This window comes from Nerophis ophidion, linkage group LG11 (genome assembly GCF_033978795.1).
Source record: "Nerophis ophidion isolate RoL-2023_Sa linkage group LG11, RoL_Noph_v1.0, whole genome shotgun sequence".
In the NCBI taxonomy this organism is placed as follows: Eukaryota; Metazoa; Chordata; class Actinopteri; order Syngnathiformes; family Syngnathidae; genus Nerophis; species Nerophis ophidion.
This window is the reverse complement of record NC_084621.1, coordinates 40881914-40901227: the sequence shown is the minus strand read 5'-3', so window position 1 is coordinate 40901227 and position 19314 is coordinate 40881914. Positions and strand designations below refer to the sequence as shown.

Here is a 19314-nt window from a genome sequence, read left to right as displayed (position 1 = left end):
TAAGTAAGCTTGAACAACAACAGAAAAACCCCGCTGTGATTACATGAAGAAAAACAACAGTAGTACAGGACTACAGCCTGGGGCACTCATCTGGGCACAAAATTCATTCACTCCAATGTATGTGTGTTGCCCACTTGCTTGTAAATTGATGAAAACGGCTGTGTTTTTGTTTTTAGGTGTCTTGGTCGTATCAAATGAAACTTATAATTTGTTTATTACAAAATGTAGATTGAAACATTAAAGGTTGACTATGTAGAATTACAACAAAAACAACAGAAAAAGAATTCCAGCAGTCGATTGCCAGACCGTTGCTAAGTAAAACGGGCCGTTGCTAGGGACTCCGCTCTGGACAGAGGACAGCAGAAGAGGACTGCTAAGCAGGATATATACCTTATGTTTCATTTTTACCGTCATTAACAGCATCATAAATTACTTGTAGCTTGTTACAGGGACAGTGGAGGCTCTCTGCCTTCCAAACCATTGTTGCTCAGAGCCTCCGTTGTCACTGCTCTCAAGTTGTAAAAAAAAAAAAAAAGAACTCCGTAGCACCGAAAGTCCGCAGCGATAAACGTGTTTATTACAGATAAGGCTGCACAAATACACCCATCCTAACAAGTATATGATGAATGTAAACAACTGTTTCTTTTCTTTTACTTTCATACTGCAACAGTGATTGGATTTTTACTGAGGGCTGAGGTGTGTGTGCGGGTGTGTGTCTGCTGCGCAGCCTGTGGAATGTGGAATGGTGAATACACGCACACCGGAGGGAGGGATGAGAGGGAAGCCGACACTACTATATCGTGTGTGTCACTTTTTCGGCGGATTTTTCCGCTAGTGCAGATAATTTTGTCAACTTGTAATGTAGTAATTTTGTGAGTTTATTAAAATTTGCTTTCTCAAATTTTGATTTGAGGGGGCAAGAAATTTATACAAGGGGGCTCTGCCCCCTCTTGCCCCTGCGTAGAGCCGGCCATGGTGGTAACTAGTAGTTGAGGGGTCAAATTACACCTTTAATAGGATTTGCACATATTTTTAAAGGAAATGCTTGGATTCGGGCAGCATGGTGGACCAGTGGTTACTACGTGAAGGTTTTGCATGTTCTCCCCATGACTGCATGGGCTCTCCTCCGGGTACTCCGGCTTCCTCCCACCTCCAAAGACATGCACCTGGGGATAGGTTGATTGGCAACACTAAATTGGCCCTAGTGTGTGAATGTTAGTGTGAATGTTGTCTATATGTCTTGGTCTTGTAATGATGTGGCAACTTGTTCAGGGTGTACCCCGCCCAAATTCAGCTGAGATAGGCTCCAGCACCCCCGCTATCCCGAGAGAGACAAGCGGTAGGAAATGGATGGATGGACGCTTGGAATGATTTGGTGTTCGTGGAGAAAACATTGTAAAATAACAGGTTAATGAAAATATGGCCCTTATGAAAGGGAGTCAATAGGGACAAAAGGGTCCCTGGGAACTTCATTTTGTACTCAAATGATAAATGGTTGTACTTGTATAGCGCATTTCTACCCCTTTTCAAGGAGCCCAAAACGCTTTGACAGTATTTCCACATTCACACACTGATGGCAGGAGCTGCCATGCAAGGCGCTAACCAGGACACATCAGGAGCAAGGGTGAAGTGTCTTGCTCAAGGACACAACGGACGTGTCTAGGATGGTAGAAGGTGGGGATTGAACCAGTAACCCTTAGATTGCTGGCACGGCCACTCTCCCAACTTCGCCACGCCGTACACACTCAATAGATGTGTTCAAAATAACTTAAAACGGACGATGCAAATATTGACATTTGACTCCTGATGCCATATTTAATTCTGCTAGCCTTTTAAAATGAACATTTTGTTGCGTTAAAGGCAATAAAATGACCCTCAAAGGTCCCAGGTCATCCCAAGGGGTAATTCCTCTCAAGACCTTCAAGCAGAAACTTCTTCATAAATACTGCAGCATATTTTGACATTAACTTAAAGCAATATTGAACCAAAAGTATTCCTCTCTGTTTTCTCTTGTAGTGTCAATGATATTATGGCATTACAAATGGATCGTGGATCACTTTTTCTCACACAAACTCCTTAAAACCATTGTGGAGCCTCCTCTGTGTCAACCTTGGACTATAGTCATGTGTATTACAGTCTCTGGTTAAAAAAACAACAAGCGGTAGGAAATGGATGGATGGAAGGGTTTCCATTTATACCCCCATTATTTACTATTTACTTTTTAAATTGATCTCAAGTCTGTACACTGCTGCTGGAATTTAAATTTTCCTGAAAGAATCAAAGTACTATCTATCTATCTATCTATCTATCTATCTATCTATATACACTGTGTACATGGCTATCCAGACAAGGGACTTTGGTAAAGTTGCATCAAAAAAGACCTTTGATATACTGGCAGCACTCACTGTGTTTTTTTACTTATTGATTTATGCACCCTGCATATTTCACTTTGCAGTGCATTAATCAGTAAATGTACTGATTAATGCACCCGATTGTAGCTGAGATAGTCACCAGCGACCCCTAAAGGGAATAAGCGGTAGAAAATGGATGGATGGATGGGTGATCAAATCAACATTTTCTCCTTCAGTGTACATCCTGGTTTACTCAGGTGAAGGCCACTGATCTTGATTTCTTCTCCGAATTGTTGCACGACTAAACAAGCCATCCCATTGAGCGTCAACCGGCAATTGGAAAGGTCATCTATGCTATCTTTTATTGACTTTCTCTCTTGGTTTGGTGGAAAGAGCATATTAGGTGACAGCGCAAAGCTTCATAACACGATTGCTATATTCCCTTGAAGGTTTACATCTCACCTTTTAGTACGGTTTGCCATTTGCCATTTAGACATGGATTCCTTTGGCTTGATGACAATTGGCGTAACACTGATTTATGTCCTGCTTGGCGAGAGGATGGTCAATGTGAGGTAATCATCGTTCACTCGGCATTGCATTATGTCGTATGTTTGTGCAAAATAACTTCTTTCCATGCAAACACTGCAGGAAGATGTACATGGCTACTCGGGAACAAGTCAAGAACCATCTCCCCAACTGTGTTCCACTGAAGAATCTAAGTAAGCTCATGCAAAAATGACACTGCCTATTCTTAAGCATGGGTTGAAAAGTGTGTGTGCTCTTCACTCAGATAACGGTGCGGAGGATATAACTGTCTTTGGAGATGGACTCGCCTTGATAAGCTCTGTGAGTACTCAAGTTAAAGGTCTAACACTTTTCAACAAGAACCAGCGTCCTGCGCAGGACACATTTGGTGTTGGTCTATTTATTTATGCAGACTTACATGAGCGCTCTGCTGTTTTTAAGGATCTTCTGCAAAAAAGCTATGTGACAGCACTCTTCAGTTCAGTTCAGTCTCAGTTTATTTGGAACATGCATACGATACAATGTAATGCATCACATATTTCCGGTTGTTTCACTACAGTACGTCCAAAAAGGAGTAGGAAGAAGCAGAATGTGTCTTCAAGACGTGCTACTGTAAACTTTATCCCAGTTTCACATGTGCACTCTAACTATGCACGTGTAGTAAATGCCATATGTCATACAACAATGTAACATTAATGTATGTGAGCTAAAATGCCAACAATACACTCACATTTTAACAGCAACATCATTCTAAGTTAACCCAGTTACGGAAGAAAAACAAAATGATCAAACTTACAGCTCCCATGCCTCTAGCTGACTGCATAGTCAGCAGCTTAGTTTTAAGATGTGTAGCAAAGCCCCCCATTCCCCCTCCCTCCATCTCTCTGCATTAGAAGAGGAATGGCTTTAAATTCTGGTATCGTAAAAATCCGGAGCTTCGGACATGCCGTTTTCCCTTAAAGGTTTTATATTTGGTGCTCATAAAAAAGCTGTAGGGACACATTAGTGTGGCATTATTTAAAAGTAAATGTGACGCATGTTCATTCATACAATCAGCAGTGTGTTACATGTGTTGTTATCCTAAAATCCAGAAAGTTAAGTATGAAACCCAAAACCAGTGAAGTTGGCACGTCGTGTAAATGGTAAATAAAAACAGAATACAATTATTTGCAAATATTTTTCAACCTATATTCAACTGAATAGACTGCAAAGACAAGATACTTAACGTTCGTACTGGAAAACTTTATTTTTTGCAAATATTAGCTCATTTGGAATTTAAGGCCTGCAACATGTTTAAAAAAAAAGTTGCCATAAGTGGCAAAAAAGACTGAGAATGTTAAGAAATGCTCATCAAACACTTTTTTGGAGCATCACACAGGTGAACATGCTAATTGGGAACAGGTGGGTGCCATGATTGGGTATAAAAGCAGCTTCCATGAAATGCTCAGTCATTCACAAACATGGATGGAGCGAGGGTCATCACTTTGTGAACAAATGCTTGAGCAAATTCTCGAAACGTTTAAGAAAAACATTTCTCATTGAGGTGTTTTAAGGAATTTAGGAATTTCATAATCTATGGTCCGTAATATCATCAAAAGGTTCAGAGAGTCCGGAGAAATCACTGCACGAAAGCAATGGTATTGTGGACCTTTGATCCCTCAGGCAGTACTGCATCAAAAAGCCACATCAGTATGTAAAGGATATCACTACATGGGCTCAGGAACACTTCAGAAAACCACTGTCAGTAATTACAGTGTGTCGCTACATCTGTAAGTGCTAGTTAAAACTCTACTATGCAAAGCCAAAGCCATTTATCAACAACACCCAGAAACGCTGCCGGCTTTTGCTCGGGCCCAGTGGCAAAGTGTTCTGAGGTCTGACGAGTCCACATTTTAAATAGTTTTTGGAAACTCTGGACGTTGTATCCTCCGGGCCAAAGAGGAAAAGACGCATCCGGACTGGTCTAGGCGCAAAGTTCAAAAGCCAGCATCTGTGATGGTATGGGGGTGTATTAGTGCCCAAGGCCTTCACACATTTGTGAAGGCACCATTAATGCTGAAAGGTACATACAGGTTTTGGAGCAACGTATGTTGCCATGCAAGCAACGTTTTCATGGACGCGCCTGCTTATTTCAGCAAGACAATGCCAGGCCACGTGTTACAACAGCGTGGCTTCATAGTAAAAGAGTGCAGGTACTAGACTGGTCTGCATGTAGTCCAGACCTGTCTCCCAGGGAAACTGTGTGGCGCAATATGAAGCCTAAAATACAACAGAGACCCCGGACTGTTGAACAACTTAAGCTGTACATCAAGCAAGAATTAGAAAGAATTCCACCTGAAAAGCTTAAAAAATTGGTCTCCTCAGTTTCCAAACTTTTATTGAGTGTTGTTAAAAGGTAAGGCCATTTAACACGGGGGTAAGAAAAATGCCCCTGTGCCAACTTTTTTGCCATGTGTTGCTGCCATGCAATTCTAAGTTAATGATTATTTGCAACAAAAAAACAACAACAAGTTTCTCATTTTGAACATTAAACATCTTGTCTTTGCAGTCTATTCAATTGAATATATGTTGAAAAGGATTTGCAAATCATTGTATTCTGTTTTTATTTACGAATTACACAACGTGCCAACTTCACTGATTTTGGGTTTTGTACATACTGTGTTTTTGCATGTATTGGCAGGGTTTGAAGTACCCAGGAATACCATCATCAGATGCTCCTGGAAAGATCTTCCTTCTCAATCTGAAAGACTCTGAGATGGAACCAGTGGAGTTGCTCGTTTCCCAAAACTTTGACCTGAAGACATTTAACCCTCACGGCATCAGTGTCTACACAGACGCTGCAAGTATGAACACTCCTGCATTTCATTCATCGCATTTGAGCTAAACCGTCATGGCTGTTGATGCCATAGCACGGGCTGTCCGCCTGTCAATGTTGAAGCATGCGATTCATCACAAAACAATATTGCATCAGTCATGTTTGCAGGCAGGAGAATCACATAGCTTATTTTGACCGCACATGCTCCTTTACCGTGGATGATTACCTGAAATGCGGCTAGGGTTGGTGCAAAGATGAGTGAGGAGATGCCAAGTTGTGTGATCACCGGCAAATTGGCTTTCTAAGCAACTGGTTAAATGCAGACCAAGAGTCATCTGAGTTAATCAGTCAATCAATCAATGTTTATTTATATATCCTTAAATCACAAGTGTCTCAAAGGTCTGCGGAAGCCACAACGACATCCGCAGTTCAGATCCCACATCAGGGCAAAGAAAAACTCAACCCAAAGGGATGACATAGAGAAACCTTGGAGGGGACCGCAGATGTGGGTTACAACCCCCCCATTCATGTACCTTGTTAGTTTCAAAATGATTAAGTTTAAAATTAAAGTACCAATGATTGTCACACACACTAGGTGTGGTGAAATGTGTCCTCTGAATTTGACCCATCCCCCTGTTCACCCCCTGGGAAGTGAGGGGAGCAGTGGGCAGCAGCTGTGCCGCACCCGGGAATCATTTATGGTCATTTAACCCGCAATTCCAACCCTAGAGGCTTAGGGAGTGGGCAGGGGTCCTATTTTTTTTATAGTCTTTGGTATGACTCGGCCGGCGTTTGAACTCCCAACCTACAGATCTCAGGGCGGACACTCTAACCCAGGGGTCGGGATCCTTTTTGGCTGAGAGAGCCATGAAAGCCAAATATTTCCAAATGTATTTCCGAGAGAGCCATATAATATATTTTTTAACACTGAATACAACTAAATGCGTGCATTTTTAAGTAAGACCAACATTTTTCAAGTATAATAAGTCCCTTATTCTTTGTAATAAAATTGTTATTCTAAAGTTAACCAATAATAAATATAATACTTCTTACCATTAATGCGGCATCTTGAACAGTTTCGATAGAAAACGGATGGTTGGATTAAAATGTATGAGAATGTTTTATAATTTGAATGTTATTTTTAACACTGTGATTACCAGCGGAATTATTCATTACTTATCGTGTTAAGCAATGTCAGCTAAGATTTATCTGAGAGCCAGATGCAGTCATCAAAAGAGCCACATCTGGCTCTAGAGCCATAGGTTCCCTACCCCTGCTCTAACCACTAGGCCACTGAGTAGATTATAGATTTTTTTGTTATTTTCAAAATGATTACAGATTTTTTAAAGTTATGCACGTCATATAAACACATACTTGCCAACCTTGAGACCTCCGATTTCGGGAGGTGGGGGTTGGGGGTTGGGGGGGCGTGCTCGGGGTGGGGCGGAGGCGTGGTTAAGAGAGGTGGCATATAATTCATCAACTTGAGTATTTCATATATATGTATGAAATACTTGACTTTCAGTGAATTCTAGCTATTTATATTTATTTGATTATATATATATATATATATAAATAAAATAAATAGTTGAATTTCAAACGGCACCTATCAAATACACAGTAATAAAAACACAGTTGTTCTACTAACTATAGTGTGCCTGCTGGTTACTAAAATAAACAACAACAACACTTACCTTTCACTATTTGAGTAACCTTTGTTCTGCCATTTGCGTATTGCCGAGCAATCTCCGAATCCGAAAACATCCTTCACGGATTTGTTGTAGACATCCGCAAATGACACCGGGATGTTGCTTCCAGCTATCAGCATAGCCATCTTTGCCTCAGCATAAGTTACACCATCGGGTCTAGATTTTGCGAGGTGGGCCATAATACTGCGTTGTGAACAATGCTACGCTGCGGACGCTTTGTGCTCTGCTGACAGTTAATTGCTGAATATCCGTTCGGCCGCCGTGTTAAATGGAGAAGTCTGTTCTACAAAATTTACAGGCAACATACCCCTTCCCCTTCCGACTCTCCTGGATTAACTGAAATTCTTGTTTCCAATCGTTCTGGAACTTGCAAGCGTATTTTTTCATTTTGCTCTTCAACGGTGTAATATATTGGGTTGGATTCAATAACCAGGCAACGTGATGAAGTTACGTCTCTTTACTGTGGGCTTCAGAACAGACTCTCTAATGCATGTTCCTTGACTGCACTTAAATGTAGAATATATTTACATTCAATTCTATGTACAGTAGATGGCAGTATTGTCCTGTTTAAGAGGGTCACAAAATTGAGTCAGGTCTGTCTGCATTGAGCTGGAGGGGGCGTGCCCTCCAGCTCCGCTTATATTTTGGGAGATTTTCGGGAGAAAATTTTTCCCGGGAGGTTTTCGGGAGAGGCGCTGAATTTCGTGAGTCTCCTGGAAAATCCAGGAGGGTCGGCAAGTATGTATAAACATACAGCGTGTTTTGAGCAGATTATATACTTTCAAGTAAAATATGTTTGTGCATAGCATTCCAACAATAAAATAGCATTATTTAAAGTTAATGCTAGGGCTGCAATGATTAATCAAATAATTTGATTACAACAAATCTTTGATTTATATTCTGCTGAGTAAATTAGTGGTGGAATGAATGGAACTAATATACCTATGAATTGATCTAATACAAACCATTAGGGTTGCCTGGAACTTTAAATACACGGACATAGTTTCCTCATGGTTCCTGCATTACGGGACACGTGACAGCGGTGTTGTGCAGGTGTCATGGTTAGTGTGGCGGTGAACACTGTTTTAATTTTATTTTTTATTAATGCACATATTTTAAAAGTGCAATTCCAATGTTGATGTGTGCAATTCATACATATGGCAAGCAGGAAAAAAAAGTGTGTGTGTGTGTGTGCACGTGTGCGTGAGTGTGTCTGTCCTACCCTTATTGAGACATCAACAAGGAAAAGTGCATTCCATATGTGAACAAATTAGGACATAAATCGTGGTCCCAATAAGGAAAACCATCGCTTTTAACTTTAAAGGCCTACTGAATTGAGATTTTCTTATTTAAACGGGGATAGCCGGTCCATTCTATGTGTCATACTTGATCATTTTGCGATATTGCCATATTTTTGCTGAAAGGATTTAGTAGAGAACATCGACGATAAAGTTCGCAACTTTTGGTCGCTAATAAAAAAGCCTTGCCTGTACCGGAAGTAGCAGACAATGTGCACGTGAGTCGTGACTTCACGGATTGTAGGGCTCCTCACATCCTCACATTGTTTATAATCATAGCCAACAGCAGCAAGAGCGATTCGGACCGAGAAAGCCACGATTTCCCCATTAATTTGAGCGAGGATGAAAGATTTGTGGATGAGGAAAGTTAGAGTGAAGCTCTAGAAAAAAATAAAAAAAGGCGACGGCAGTGGGAGCGATTCAGATGTTATTAGACACATTTACTAGGATAATTCAGAAAAATCCTTTATCTGCTTATTGTGTTACTAGTGTTTTGGTGAGATTATAAAGTCATACCTGAAAGTCGGAGGGCTGCGGTGACCGCCAAGGTCTCTGATAGAAGCCATGGAGAAGCCAAGAAAGTCACAGCTGCCTTTTTGACAGCTGCTCCAGGAGGACGCAAACTCCGCTCAAGTCTGCGGTAAGAGCCGACTTAATATCACAATTGTCTCATCCATAAACTTGCTGGTTGACATGTGGTAGAGAAACATGTTCGCTTGACCGCCCTGTTCCATATAAAAGCTTCACAACAAACAAAGAAACACCGGTTGCTAAAGGCAGCTGCAATCCACCGCTTTCCACCAACAGCATTCTTCTTTATAGTCTCCATTATTAATTGAACAAATTGCAAAAGATTCAGCAACACAGATGACCAGAATACTGTGTAATTATGCGATTAAAGCAGACGACTTTTAGCCGTGAGTGGTGCTGGGCTAAAACGTCTGCTCCAACCAATAACTTCACAAGCATGTGTCAACATAAGCGTCATAATTCCACTACGTTTTCAACAAGATACCTCGTGGGAAATTTAAAATTGTAATTTACTAAACTAAAAAGGCCGTATTGGCATGTGTTGCAATGTTAATATTTCATCATTGATATATAAACTATCAGACTGTGTGGTCGGTAGTAGTGGGTTTCAGTAGGCCTTTAACTTAATTTAATAGAGATTGTCTCATTTGCACCCCAAGGAGTGAAATTTATCAAAATTAGGGTGGTCCCAAAAAGGAGGGATTTTTCAAATCAACTGTTTGTCCCCCTCTGGTCAACATATGAAATAAAAAGTGTGTGAAAAACATTTTAAGTGCTCTCCCTCTGGCCAACATATGTAATAACAAGTGTGTGTAAGTAATTGTAATGCGTCCCCTTCGGCCAAAATTAATCAAAAAAATAAAATAAATATGTATACAGACATACTGTAATAACTTAAAGTAAATAATGACGATTAAAAATCATTAAAAACAAAAAAATTCAAAAATTATAATTAACCTTACCTTTTTTATATTTGCTTAGTATGTATATATTAATAAGGCTGTAAATACAATAAGAAATACAACTCTGTGTGTGTGTGTGCGTGCGTGCGCGCACGTGTGCGTAAAATATGTTTACTATTTTCCCTAAAATACAAATCGAGGCTATAAAGTGCACTTTGCTTGATTACTGGATTATTTGAACAGATTAATCGATGGATTGTTTGATGATCACTACAGTAACCGATAGCTGCAGCTCGAGTTAACTTACTTTATACTATGCAAGCATGTAATTGTCAAGATTAATCCAAATTCAAAAGTGTAAATCCGATGTGATAAATATGCAAAGAAGACAACTAATATGATATCAGTTTTTTAACATACAATGCACATTTGACATAACTATTGGTGCAAGTTTAAATATACTGTAGCTCGGTATTAAACATTCTATTAGTGTTATTGTCGCGACCACAGTGACCAGCATGACTTGTGTGGTCTCAGTCTATTTTAGTATATTTTGTGTTTTATGTATTTATTTTTTTAAGTTATTTTTTCCTTACCTAGACTGTCCTTACTTTTATCCTTTAAATGTCTGGTAACTACTGTGCAGCACTTTGTGATTTTTATATTGTTTTTTAAATAGTGTTGTATATTACCTCCCTGCTTGAAATTCAGCATTAAGGGTTGGAATTGGGGCTTAAATCTCCAAAAATGATTCCCGGGCACAGCCACCGCTGCTGCTCACTGCTCCCCTCACTTTCCAGGGGGTGATCAAGGGGATGAGTCAAATGCAGAGAACCATTTTGCCACACCTAGTGTGTGTGTGACAATCATGGGTACTTTAACTTTAAATAGTGGAATTAATTGATATTTAAAAATGTAATAATTCACAATTTATTTATAAACTTTGTATGTGCGCCTTGAATGTATGCTGAAAGTACTACAATTGGGTTTTTTGGTTTGATAGTTTTAACCCATTGTATTACAACACACTCCCTTTTTTTTTTCAAATTTGTAAGCGTTTCTGCACTGTGGATTTGAAGCATAATCAATGCATGCGTTTACTGTACATATGCTTTGTTTCCTCATGAATTCAGATGGGACAGTCTACCTGTTTGTTGTGAATCATCCTCACCACAACAGCCAAGTAGAGTTGTTTGAATTTGTTGAAGAGGAGCGCTCCCTTGTTCATCTAAAGACATTCACACATAAACTTCTTTACAGGTACTGCTACATATTTATTTAACATACCGTATTTCTTTGAATTGCCGCAGGGCATATAGTATGCGCCTGCCTTGAATTACTGCCGGGTCAAACTCGCTTCCCAAAATAATTAGCGCATGCTTAGTATTACCGCCTGGTCAAACTTGTGACGTCACGAGTGACACTTCCCCTGTCATCATTTTCAAAATGGAGGAGGCTGATTTCAATACCGGTAATTTGAAATCGCATAAAAGGAAGAAGATTAAGAGTTATTCAGTAGGATTTAAGGTCCAAGCATACATCACACTCAATTTTTTACTGCATACCTTTGGTAAGTGCTGGAGTGAGAAGAGGTTTTAAAATAATTAGCGCATGCTTACTTTTACCGCATTCCTTTGGTAAGCGCAGGAGTGAGAAGAGGTTTTAAATTATTTAGTGCCCCGGTGCCAATTCAGGGAAATACGGTACTTACTTTATTTATTCCAAATATTCAATTAGTTTTTGTCCTCAAAATTCTACACACAATACCACATAACAATATTTACGCCTGGGCAGCACGGTGCACCAGGGGTTAGTGTGTCTGTCTCACAATACAAAGGTCCCAAGTAGTCCTGGGTTCAATTCCAGGCTCGGGATCTTTCTGTGTGGAGTTTGCATGTTCTCCCTGTGACTGCGTGGGTTCCCTCCGGGTACTCCGGCTTCCTCCCACTTCCAAAAACATGCACCTGGGGATAGGTTGATTGGCAACATTAAATTGGCCCTAGTGTGTGAATGTGAGTGTGAATGTTGTCTGTCTATCTATGTTGGCCCTGTGATGAGGTGGTGACTTGTCCAGGTTGTACTCCGCCTTCTGCCCGATTGTAGCTGAGATAGGCGCCAGCGACCCCAAAGGGAATAAGCGGTAGTAAATGGATGGATGGATATTTACGCCATCCCCTATTTTTCTAGGGGACGGCGTGGTGCGGTTGGGAGAGTGGCCGTGCCCGCAACCTGAGGGTTCCAGGTTCAATCCCCACCTTCTACCAACTTTGTCACGTCCGTTGTGTCTTTGAGCAAGACACTTCACCCTTGCTCCTGATGGGTCGTGGTTAGGGCCTTGCATGGCAGCTCCCGCCATCAGTGTGTGAATGGGTGAATGTGGAAATAGTGTCAAAGCGCTTTGACTATCTTGATGGTAGAAAAGCGCTATACAAGTATAACCCATTTTACCATTTCAATGACAATGTGAAAATATTTTGCAAAATCACATGTACATAAACATTCACAGTCTTTGCTCAAATCTTTGTTGATTCACCTCAAATCTTTTTTAATATGATGCCACAAGCTAGGCACACATATTTTTGGCCAGTTTTGCCCAATTCTCTTTGCAGCACCTCTCAAGCTCCATCAGTGTCAGGTTCAAACACTGATGACGTCTATTAATCAGACAAGAAGCAATGAACCAAGCAGAGACAGAATTCATTAGGGCTCATGAGGAGAACGCGGGCACTGAACACAGTCTCGCCTTAGGCTCTAAGGTCCAGCTCCTGCGTCCCTCTTTTTATTCAGAGTTCCATAGTCAACATCACTGAGGTTGCCTCTAAAATGAGTGGCCACATATATTATGTAAAGCAGGTCCAGGACGCACAGTACGTGACGGATTGTGATTTTGCCTTGTCCTTGCTTTGTCTGTGTGTTGTCATCTTATCTTCGTTGAGGTCCTTGAAGTCTCTGTCTCGTCTGCGTGCTGTCATCCCATCCCTGCCGAGATCCCTGAAGTCCTTGGCTGCCAGCATGCCAAAACAAAGATAACATCTGTGGCTGAGGCCACCCCTCGGACAAGAAGTTTTGTCCTTGCATAGATTAGAAAATGTCTAACTTGAGCACATTAGCTAATAACTAAAGCAACGGACTTTAAGCATACTAAAGATAGTGTGATAATATATACATCATTATTCTGACAATGAGGTTGGATGGGAAGTGTTGGTTTTCAACCAGGATGTCTTCATACATTGGTACATTCATCTTTCCATCTACCCTGATAGTCTCCCAGTTCCTACCGCTAAAAACCATCCCTATAGCATGATGCTGCCACCACCATGCTTCACTGTCTGGTGATGACCGGTGCCTGGTTTCCTCCAAACATGACGCCTGGCATTCACGCCAAAGAGTTCAATTTTTGTCTCACCAGACCAGACCTTTTGGTCTGAGAGTCTTTCAGGTGCATTTTAGGAAAATTTTACTAAGAAATGGCTCCTATCTGGAAACTATCATACAGGCCTGATTGGTGGATTGCTGCAGAGTTTGTTGTGCTTCTGGAAGGTTCTCCTCTCTTCACAGAGAAATGCCGTAGCTCTGACAACGTGACCATTGGGTTTTGGTCACCTCCCTGAGATACAAAAGTCCCTGGTCTGATGAGACAAAGATTGAACTCTTTGGCGTGAATGCCAGGCATCATGTTTGGAGGAAACCAGGATACCATCCCTACAGTGAAGCATGGTGGTGGCAGCATCATGCTGTGGGGATGGTTTTCAGCGACAGGAACTGGGAGACTAGTGAGGATAGAGATAAGACGAATGCTGAGACATCCTGGATGAAAATCATCCAATCTGATGGAGCTTGAAAGGTGCTGCAAAGAGGAATGGGCGAAACTGCCCAAAGATAGGTATGCCTAAAAAAAGACTTGAGGCTGTAATTGCTGCCAAATGTGCGTCAACAAAGTACTGAGCAAAGACTGTGAATACTAATGTTCATGTGATTTTATTTTATTTGTTTTATCTTTAATGAATTTGAAAAATAAAAATAAAAATACAAAACTTTTCACAGTGTAATTATGGGGTATTATTTGTAGGTATTTGAAGACAGATTATTTCAGTTTTGGAATAAGGCTATGACACAAAATGAAGCACAGTGAGCACTGTTTCAGGTGCACTGTAATATAATATGACATCCTGTCATGTGGTGTGTAATGAATACCTTTTTTTTTTCTGTGTTCCCCTGTAGTGTCAACGATATTGTAGCATTTGGAGTGGATCGTTTCTATGCCACCAATGATCACCATTTCTCCAATGAACTCATTAAAACCATAGTGGAGCCTCTTCTAGGTCAACCTGGGGCTAATGTTGTGTATTGCAGTCCAGAGACCGTCAAAGTGGTCTCTGAGGGGTATCACTTTGCAAATGGCATCAACGTCTCACCAGACAAAAGGTCGGCAAGTTCTTCAGAGATTTGTGCCATTGAAATATGAATGATTTAGTATTGTGTATGTGTCATTCATAGACATATCTATGTGACCGATATATTTGCTCATAATGTGCATGTGTTGGAGAGGAAAGACGACAATGCATTGGTCTCTGTGAAGGTGAATCACTAGGAAATATTACCATTGATATAGAGATTAATATAAAAATTGAAGGTGTATATTAATTCTGATTTCATTCTATAATGTCATCAGTCCATTCCTCTAGGTTCACTCTGTGACAACATCGAAGTAGATCCTAAAACCGGTGACCTATGGATTGGGTGTCTACCTAATGCATGGAAAGTTTTCCACTTTGATCCCAAAGATCCACCTGGCTCAGAGGTTTGTCTCTCCACATTATATAGTGATGACCCTCATAAAATATGTGATTTGTGTGGTCGCACCAAAATTAGTGCTGTCTTCGACTAAAGATTTTCATATTACCCATCGTTGACGATCCGTCGATTCTATGGCGTTTTCTTTTAAAGAGAAATCAACATATTTATTTGTATTTGTTTGGACTTTGAACCGTTGGGCACAATTCAATTCTATACTCGGGGGTAACGATTCGATTCTCGATTGAAAATGATTGTGGATTCAAAATCTATACTTTTTTAATGACATTGGATGCCAGTTCTATGATTAACTACATTCTTCCATGAAATAGATGATTATCTGTGATAAATGTCTATACAACTTAAAAGTAAACTGGTATAATTTTATTGAACCAAAGTATTTAATAAAGTCAAGTAAAAGAAGGATCCCACACTTAGGTTTTCTAAAATAAATCTGTACAGCGAATATGGACATGTACGTCAACAATATGATTTGCCTGAGTGGCTGGACAGGACAATTTTTCTCTTTTTTCTTTTAATGAATTTGGTTTTTTTTTAAATCCATTAAGAATTGCTACAAATAAAAATCGCAATTAATTTTGAAAATCTTTTTTTTTACGCCCCTATTTGTGTATACTGACAGGTCATTAGTACCACCACCTAGGTACAAACCCCGGTTCCATATGAGTTGGGAAATTGTGTTAGATGTAGATAAAAACGGAATATAATGATTTGCAAATCCTTTTCAACCCATATTCAATTGAATGCACTACAAAGACAAGAGATTTAATGTTCAAACTCATAAACTTTTTTTTTTTTGCAAATAATAATGAACTTAGAATTTCATGGCTGCAACACGGGCCAAAGTAGTTGGGAAAGGGCATGTTCACCACTGTGTTTATATCACCATTTGATGATATTATGGACCGTAGATCTTGAAATCCCTAAATTTCTTGCAATTGCACTTTGAGAAACTTTTTTCTTAAACTGTTTGACTATTTGCTCACGCAGTTGTGGACAAAGGGGTGTACCTCGCCCCATCCTTTCTTGTGAAAGACTGAGCATATTTTAGGAAGCTGTTTTTATACCCAATCATGGCACCCACCTGTTCCCAATTAGCCTGCACACCTGTTGGATGTTCCAAGTAAGTGTTTGATGAGCATTCCTCAACTTTATCAGTATTTATTGCCACCTTTCCCAACTTCTTTGTCACGTGTTGCTGGCATCAAATTCTAAAGTTAATGATTATTTGTACAAAAAAAAATGTTTATCAGTTTGAACATCAAATATGTTGTCTTTGTAGCATATTCAACTGAATATTGGTTGAAAATGATTTGCAAATCATTGTATTCCGTTTATATTTACATCCAACACAATTGCCCAACTCATATGGAAACAGGGTTTGTATGTTCTAACACCTATACACGTGAATATTCCAAAGTTCATTAAATGTAGTAGTACAGTCTTACATTAATGCAGGGGTCTTCAAAGTTTTACAGGCCAAGGATCCCCAATCGGAGCTGGGACCCCCTACTTATATATCCTGTATAAAATTGTGTTATAAATTAAAATAGTTCAAAGGTACCTTGTTATTTTGCAATACTAAGATATTCAAATAATATAATGTAGCTGGTAACTTACACCGTTAATTGCAAGATGTTACTAGTGCATTTATCACTAGCTGAAAACTGGCATACTAATTGTTAGCTAGCATCTTGCACTGCTAATTGCTAACTGGCAATTGGTGCGGTAATCACTTACAATCAATTAGAGCGCTAATTGCTCGCTTTCTAAAATGTTAAACTTAATACAGTAATATACTTCTTCATACCATGATTTGATTAACGTTGGCTCCGACTTAAACAAGTTGAAAAACTTATTCGGGTGATACCATTTAGTGGTCAATTGTACGGAATATGTACTGAACTGTGCAATCTACTACTAAAAGTTTCAATCAATCAAAAAAAAACAACTTATCTTTATTCTAAAACTGCATGGTACAGTGTGTTGGGGGTCCATGTTTCTGCTATTTTTAAACTACACTGCAGTGTGTTGGATCAATATTAACGTGTAGTAAAATGTGTGCAAAAATTGCATGGGAATATAACAAATATTCAAAAGATCAACTACTGGTGGTCATGAAGACCTCTGCATTTAAGTTAACAAAATAAAGATCTCCATTTGCAACTTTGTACTCTTTGAAAAAAGGCTACACCACAACTTGAGTGGGTTTTGGCTCTGGCGCAGCACAGAAAGGACATCGTACTTGACTAAATGGAGAAAGTAAACGCCATAACAAAGTGTCCATATGTGAACCTGCGGAAGGATCATTACTCTTTTCAAGAAGAGAGCTACCACTCCGAGGCGAGGTGGAGTGGTGTGTCCCGCTGCCCGCCATGGTCCAATTTCCGGCGCGTTTCACCGGGGTTGACGACGGTATTCGGCCTGCCGGAGGCACGCGATGACATGATGAACTTCGTGTCTGACTCCGTAGCGTCCCGAATAGCATTAATCACGCTCCCCATGCAGAATCACCCTCCCACCACTACCACATTGTTTGCAAACGGTCGCGACTTGTCTCGGGTAAACCATACTCCTCTAAATCGAATGTCAAATTTTCGGCTATTTGAAGACAACCCTAATGAAAATATGACATTTCCTCTTTTATGTGTTGATACGTGTCCTCCAGGTCGTCCGCATCCAGAACATTCACTCAGACGACCCATTGGTGACTCAGGTGTATGCTGACGACGGTCATGTGATCATGAGTTCCTCTGTAGCTACGATCTATGGAAGCAAACTGCTCATTGGCTCAGTCTTTCATAAAGCCTTATACTGTGAATTGGAGTAGGCAGTAAAACGTCATTGAACAGACAAATAAAATCTACAAAATACGCATTTCATAAGAAAATCTATGACCACAATGCAGTTACAGTCATTATTTTTTACAGCCCTTGAGAGGTAAATACAAGTGTGATGTTACAAGTAGGGATAATCTTAATAATAGATTAAAGGCCTACTGAAACCCACTACTACCCACCACGCAGTCTGATAGTTTATATATCAATGATGAAATATTAACATTGCAACACATGCCAATACGGCCTTTTTAGTTTACTAAATTGCAATTTTAAATTTCCCGGGAGTTTCGTCTTGAAAACGTCGTGTAATGATGACGTGTACGCAAAACGTCACGGGTTTTTAGGAAGTATGAGCGCTACGCACACACACAGCTAAAAGTCGTCTGCTTTAACGGCATAATTACACAGTATTTTGGAGATCTGTGTTGCTGAATCTTTTGCAATTTGTTCAATTAATATTGGAGAAATCACAGTAGAAAGATGGAGTTGGGAAGCTTTAGCCTTTAGCCACACAAACACACGGTGATTCCTTCTTTAAAATTCCTGGAGGTGAAAATTTACTATGGATCAGAGCGCGGTCAAGCGAAAACATGAAACACGACGGAATGTCAACCAGCAGGTTTCGGTGAGAAAATTGTGGTTAAAAAGTCGCTTCTTACCGAAGAAAAGCTGAGCTTGCCCCGTCCATAGCTGCCGTCCACTCCCCTGAGACACTGCGCGTCAACACAACCACGAACGGACACCTACGATCATCAGGTACTATTTAACTCACTAAAACACTAGCAACACAATAGAAAGATAAGGGATTTCCCAGAATTATCCTACGAAATGTGTCTAAAAACATCAGAATCCGTCCCAATGCAATCGCGTTTTTTTTTTTTTACATTTTTTTTTTTTTTCTAGTCCGTCGCTATCAATATCCTCAAACAGGAATCTTTCATCCTCACTCAAATTAATGGGGAAATTGTCGTTTTCTCGGTCCGAATAGCACTTTTTGTTGGAGGCTCCCATTAAAATCAAAGTGAATATGTGAGGAGCCCCCACACTTGTGATGTCATCGTCTGGGACTTCCGGTAGAGGCAGGGCTTTTGTCTTAGCACCGAAGGTTGCAAACTTTATCGTGGATGTTCTCTACTAAATCCTTTCAGCAAAAATATGGCAATATCGCGAAATGATGAAGTATGATACGTAGAATGGACCTGCTATCCTTGTTTAAATAAAAAAAATCTCATTTCAGTAGCCCTTTAAGTCATTGATTACTTGGTACTTGGTACAAATAAGGTGCAGTACTCTTCTGCAACCAGCAGAGGTGATGGCAATTAACTGACAGCTGGAAATTGGCTATATAGGAAGTTGAACTACATTCATGCAGAATGCTGCTGTGGCAGCATTATTCTGACTTGTATGTATAAAATGATAAATATAAATAACTGTTAAAAAATTATTTGTTAATTTCCCCTATAATTTGTTTCTAATGTCTCTAGCCTTAACCATACAATATGGCAATGATGTGGATCACAAGATGCTA

General features: G+C 40.0%; 1 protein-coding gene across 1 annotated transcript; it reads left to right on the top strand.

Annotated features, from left to right (window-relative positions):
* The first annotated feature begins 2288 nt into the window (after positions 1 to 2288).
* Positions 2289 to 18635, top strand: LOC133562093 (serum paraoxonase/arylesterase 2-like). Its single transcript, XM_061915962.1, has 9 exons — positions 2289 to 2923; positions 3000 to 3070; positions 3142 to 3197; positions 5557 to 5719; positions 11265 to 11391; positions 14353 to 14556; positions 14629 to 14710; positions 14804 to 14932; positions 17615 to 18635. Exons 1-9 carry the CDS (start codon positions 2847 to 2849, stop codon positions 17774 to 17776), a joined length of 1071 nt encoding a protein of 356 aa, XP_061771946.1. The 5' UTR covers positions 2289 to 2846; the 3' UTR covers positions 17777 to 18635.
* The last annotated feature ends 679 nt before the right edge of the window (positions 18636 to 19314 follow it).